Raw genomic sequence first — 6000 nt, 5'->3', positions numbered from 1 at the left:
TTAGAAGCTTTCAAATATTTCCTTAGCTTCCTCTAAGTTAGCTCCGCAATGATGCAGCTTACTTAGACCTCTGAATCCGATTCTCCCCCCACGAAACCAAACAAAATAATTAGTTTTATCATTGTCTTTCAAGAATTCCATCAAATAAAACTTGTGGTTGTTATTTTTAACGTCAGTTTGATTCAACATTGCGTAGTAAATGATATTATCTTCGTAATAAACGTGGCAAGAACCAATTAATTCCTTGCATTCCTCATCAACTGGAGCCTTTCTTTGCCAAGTCATAGCTTTGATTTTCTCTTCTTCTTTGATTTGTGGGAGACCAGTCGCCTTTGATTTTGCTCCTTTCTTTTCGGGAGCTTGTGGTTTCTTTGAAGTTCTATCATCATCAATGTCGGCATTATCAGAAGATGGCATAGTAACTTTTTTATCAAGTACGGTAGCATTCTTTGCTACCATTTTTGAAACTGTACCTTCACAGGGTTCATACAACTTTTGGAAAACAAATTTCCCTGAGATTTCCAGGTTTTTGCCCATATACTTCCCTGAGTTTTCCTCTATATGGAGTATCCTATGGAGCCAATGTTAATGAAGGAGGGGGGGGGGAACAAATAGGACTATAACATAATCAAATGACATCCCCGTATCTCTAATATAACCAGAGTTATGAGCCTCTAAAGTTTAGTGCGATGTTAATCCTATGGAGGGGGCTATGCTTATGAACGTTTTGCTTAATTACTCGCCCCTGTTTGTCGTAGTGCTAAGTTTTTAGTATGGTTGGATGGGGGCAAATAGGGCTATAACATACTCAAAGGACATCCCCGTATCTCTAATATAACCAGAGTTATGAGCCTCCAAAGTATAGTGTAATGTTAATCCTATAGAGGGAATGTTCACGGAGATTTTCCTCAATTACTTGGCCACATTTTTGACGCAAATTTCCCTGATTTCCCTGAATATTACTAAAAATTCCAAATTTCCCTGAGTTTTCCCTGAGGTTTTCGTCAACTATTTATTTCCCTGATTTTTCCAGGTTTGTATGAACCCTAATAGTAACTTTTTTATCAATTACGGTAGCTTTCTTTGCTACCTTTTTTGAAACTGTACCTTCGGGTTTTCCTCATCATCAGAAGTCTTCTGAGTCTGCATTTAGCTGCTTTCCCACCACGACCACGTTTATTTGGCAGTTAAGAAGCATCTTCATCATCAGCGGCAGCACGTTTCTTGGGTTAAGTAACAACCAGAGGTTGATTTTCTTTACTTTCCAAGTTGCTGGCATAAATAAATGCAGCTGTTTCAACTTTAGCACCAAGTTATAAGAAAATTGGACCAAATATCACGTGTTCTATGACGTCAAAATTGAAATCCTGCCTAAATTGGTCGCCGCCATATTTAAAATCCGCAAAAACTATTTATTTTGCCTAGAGATGGCGCTATATTTACATCAGTTTTGGTCCAATAAATTGGGGAAATAAAGAGGGGAATCAAGGAATAATTCGGAACATGTAGTTGGCGATAGAAATACACGGGAAACACGGTTAATGAACAATCCCTAGCGTTAGTTAATCCATGGTCTCACTGTACAGTAGATGTAGACTTATTAATGCAAATTAATTAGTGGTTAAATTCTTTTAATATAGTAAAATAAATGCTTAAAAAGATTGTATGTTAGAATTAAATACAAAGTGTTTTTCAGTGTTTTTTTTTTGTTTTTTTCCAATTTTGAATTTCACTTTCCAATTTTGAAAATGGCATGTTCTATTTTCACAATTTGGAAAATTTAAGTAGTGTCTATCTCAAAAGGAATAAATTTGTTCATTCCCTTTGAAAGTTCTTCTATTTTTCACAACTTATAAGAATTCATCGCACCAATCGGCTAAACACTGATAACAGTCATTAGCTTGTTTGCTGTTAGCGTTACACAAATCCTTCATCCAATCATTGAACAGCTCTTGATTCTTTTTTAACACCAGAAATTGTCCCAACACTACATAAGCCTTCAAAAAAAGAATAGACATATTAGCTAAGAAAAATCAACGATTACAGGCTAACATTCCCTTGTCATTAGCTGAAAATTTATAGGGGTGTGGCTTAAATTAGCTCCTCCCCTTCCCGCAAGAATGGCGACATGCATAACATAGTGGAAGGCAAAAGGCGGAATGCCCTCTAAATTTTAAAAATAATTACAGGGTGACATTCCCTTAAAGGGAGATTGAAGTGGAAAATCAAGTGGATTTTTTATCGATTCTTTTACTAATTATAAGACCATTCTTCATAGTGAAACATTCAGGAAATACCAACTCCGAATGATTTTAAAATTCAAATTTGCTTCACATTTTATGGATAATTTGAAATAAGGACCTCTGACCAATCGCGTAACGCCCTGCCTTCTAGTTAATAAAATTCTCGTGGCACACTCCATGCCAAATGAAATTTATCGCGAAATTTGATGAAATTTGCTCGGTATGTAATAATCGTGGAGCAATTAAGATGTATAGCGTGTAACTGGAATTTTGTTAATGCAGGAAGGCAGGGCGTTATGCTATTGGTCAGAGGGGCTTATTTCAAATTATCCTTAAAATCTGAACCTAATTTGAATTTTAAAATCATTCGGAGACTGTATTTCCTGGATGTTTCACTATGCAGAATGGTCTTATTAGCAGTAGTATCGATAAAAAAATCACTTGATTCTCCATTTCACCCTCCCTTTAATTCTCTTTACTTTGAATTAAAATTTATAACAGGCTAGCATCTCAAACAGGGTTCGTACAAAACTTTTGGGATAAATTTCCCTGACTTTTCCCTGATTAAATTCCACAAATTTCCTTGACCATTTGCAACAAGGATGATAGGGGGTGGATACGAATTCTGAGAGAAATACGCGCCGTAACTTCGGACGCGATTGGGTCTGGTGGGACGCTAAAAATGGGGAAGGAATACTCTAGTACAGTCATTTTAGCCCAAAATTAGAGGGAACCCGCAACAAATTGAAACAAAGCTGAAAATTTCAGATCTTATAGATTTTTGGGCGCTCTTTAACGTGGTGTGGTCTCACACACTCTCCCATTGGAGGAATTTCCGCCATTCTGGAAAATGGCGGACAAAATCGAGAAAACGTTTAATAACTCCGGTTCTACTTAACTGATTAACACGTAATTAGGCTTCAATTGTAGATCACCTTCAAACACATAATTCACCTATTAAGATATTTTGTCCTACAACTAACCGGAAGTTCACAATCTGACTCTGAAGATTAGCCTCATATAAAAATGGAAATTTAAAGCATTTTATGGTTTCTATATTCAGAATACATTTCCAAAATCGAGAAAAAGTTTAATAACTCTGGTTCTACCATAAGGAAATTATCTCTCTCTCTAAGGGCCCAAGCGCATCTATTATTAAAAACATCTAGTTCTGCTAGATGTGACGTAGATTTTGTATAGGGGCTCCTTCCGAATTTTTCGTGAAATTCGCGGGAGAGAAAAATAATTTTCAAAATCAGCCACGACCGATATCGATATCCTAAGCCGGTCGTGGTCTAGAGGCGAGCTCTGAGATAACGCTCCCAAGCGGTTAGGAATCAAACTAAAACAGGCGGGGAGGCGAGTGGCGAGACGCGAGAGAGGAAGGAGTGGGGTGAAAAAATAAGTAAGAGAATTTCCAGAACCCCCCAGTTCTCTCAGACACAAGAGGTAAATTCGCGCTTAGTAAAAATCACGAAGAGCGAACTGTCGTGAGACATCTTTGAAGGGGAGGGAAAAATGTTCAATGCCGGGTTACTCTGCAGCGAATGCGCTCGGCCTCTGTTTAGGCTATACAATTATTATACCACTTGAGATGAGACGGATGGCTGACCAAATCGGACATACATACATATCAACCGTAACATAGAATCTTGGGCCCTTAGAGAGAGAGATAATTTCCTTATGGTTCTACTAACCCGATTAACAAGTTATTCGGCTTCAATTGTGGATTACTTTCAAACACATAATTCATCCAAAAGATATGTTGTCCTACAACTAACCGGAAGTTCACAATCCAGCCCAGAAGGTAAGGCAAATCTAATTTTTGAGTATTTCGAAACGGTTTCAAGCGAAGTAAATGCAAAGAGGGTTTGAAACCTAAAATATATTATTCCCACTATATTTTTACCTCTTTAAGTGACGATGACGTCACGGAGAGGTATTATACTGGACGTGTGTGTGGGGGGGGGGTCTGTCTGTCTGTGTGTCCGTCACCGCGTCCGCAGTTGGCAAATCGGAGCAAACGTTTTGCTTCTACTCCCAACGTTAGGATCAAGTGCGTAGCGATCGGCTAGGGCTACGAGAAACGTCTAGCCTCCCAATTGCAGGACTTCAACCAAAGGTTCATGCAATTGCGGATTGCTTATCATTTATTGTGAATCAATCGCCTTATAAATATCCTAAATTTCCAAAAATTGTTAAAGAGGCATAAGCTAGAATACAAACGTCAACAATAGCTATGTTTAAAATTATTTTAGGAATTAAGTTTCTTAAAACGACTTCAGTAGAATTACGTTAAACTACTGACGACTAAAGTAATTAATATCAATTATATTTTCTTAATTATTTTCTTAATATTATTAATTGCGTCTCGTATCGGAGAGGTTTATTTTGGTTTACCAACTTGCATATTAGTATATTTATCAATATTGGTTAAGCTTAAGTTTAATCATAGTCCTCTACTTGAGGTTGAGCCTCAAAATCTCAATGTTCATTTGAACAAGATACTCGCTTGCATTGTCTACAAATTGAAGAACAGACTGGACCAGTTTTACCGCATTCACATTTCAAGTCACAGACTTCCTTGCATTTACGAGTGATCATCTGCAGAAGCTCAGCTGGAGCAGGATGTAGAGTGGTAACGATTGGTTTGAGTACAGATCTTACCTGTCTCCAACCCCATTCTCTAGCATTTAGGCTGCTTCCAAGCCACGTTTGAACTCGGTGATAAACTCTTATTTGAATGCTGCTTTGCTGCCGCACTTGTTGGTGGAAAAGAAGCTAATTCAAAAGCTCAATTCCATAATCTTCAGTTTAAGTATACACTTGGTTATGTTAACTTTGTTTCACACGCTTTAACTCAACCTTATCCGTATTGACAAGTGTGGGCGAACAATGGTATATATTAAAACATTAAGTTTTATGATGGTAAAAAGGCTGTTTTACCCTCTCCCGTACTATACATTATAGCTCTTGTCAGAAAAGAAACAAAATTTGTCAGTAATAGGAACTATATGTTTAATTTTGGAAACGTATTCTGAAAATAGAAACCATAAATGCTTTAAATCCCCATTTTTTACATGAGGCTAATCTTCAGGGTCAGATTGTGAACTTCCGGTTAGTTGTAGGGCAAAACATCTAAAGAGATGAATTATGTGTTTGACGGTGATCTACAATTGAAGCCTAATTACGTGTTAATCGAGTAAATAGAACCGGTGTTATTAAACGTTTTCTCGATTGTGTCCGCCATTTTCCAATATGGCGGAAATTTCTCCAATGGGAGAGTGTGGGAGACCACACCACGTTAAAGAGCGCCCAAAAATCTATAAGATCTGAAATTTTCAGCTTTGTTTCAATTTGTTGCGGGTTAAAACCTATTTTTCCTGTACTATTACTGCTTTAATAAATTCGGCGCGTATTTCACTGTGTATCTAAAGTAGGGCTGTGTGAGCCTTGAATTTTTGGTTTAAAGCTACTACATCCCATTTTCAGAGTTAAAGGCCTTCCAAAAGCAGGTTCGAGTATTTATCGAGCCTTGGTTTGATACTCGAAACTTTTTCGAGTCTCAGAAAATCTCTTATCGAGTACTCGACTCGATACTCGATCGAGTACTCGCACAGCACTAATCTAAAGTAACGCAATAAAATCAAACTGAATGATTACAACACAACCCGGCCTAACCAAACCCGACCCGACCCAAACTAACCTAACCCGACCCGACCCAAACTAACCTAACCCGACGCAACCTAGTCTAGCC

At 37.8% G+C, this 6000-nt stretch overlaps 1 protein-coding gene across 1 annotated transcript; it reads right to left on the bottom strand.

The window, feature by feature from the left end:
• On the bottom strand, positions 1–459 carry LOC149672212 (poly [ADP-ribose] polymerase 2-like). The gene has a single exon (XM_089840493.1). The coding sequence runs from the start codon at positions 457–459 to the stop codon at positions 1–3; it is 459 nt and encodes a 152-aa protein (XP_089696619.1).
• Between the last annotated feature and the right edge of the window lie 5541 nt (positions 460–6000).

This window comes from Phalangium opilio, unplaced genomic scaffold (assembly GCF_054372755.1).
Source record: "Phalangium opilio isolate 3A_F unplaced genomic scaffold, DU_Popi_V2 ptg000054l_1, whole genome shotgun sequence".
NCBI lineage: Eukaryota > Metazoa > Arthropoda > Arachnida > Opiliones > Phalangiidae > Phalangium > Phalangium opilio.
This window is presented reverse-complemented; position numbering and strand designations above follow the sequence as displayed.

What these genes read in the sequence shown, in the direction of transcription:
- LOC149672212 (XM_089840493.1), bottom strand. Translation starts at nt 459, where the DNA reads ATGGTAGCAAAGAATGCTACCGTACTTGATAAAAAAGTTACTATGCCA.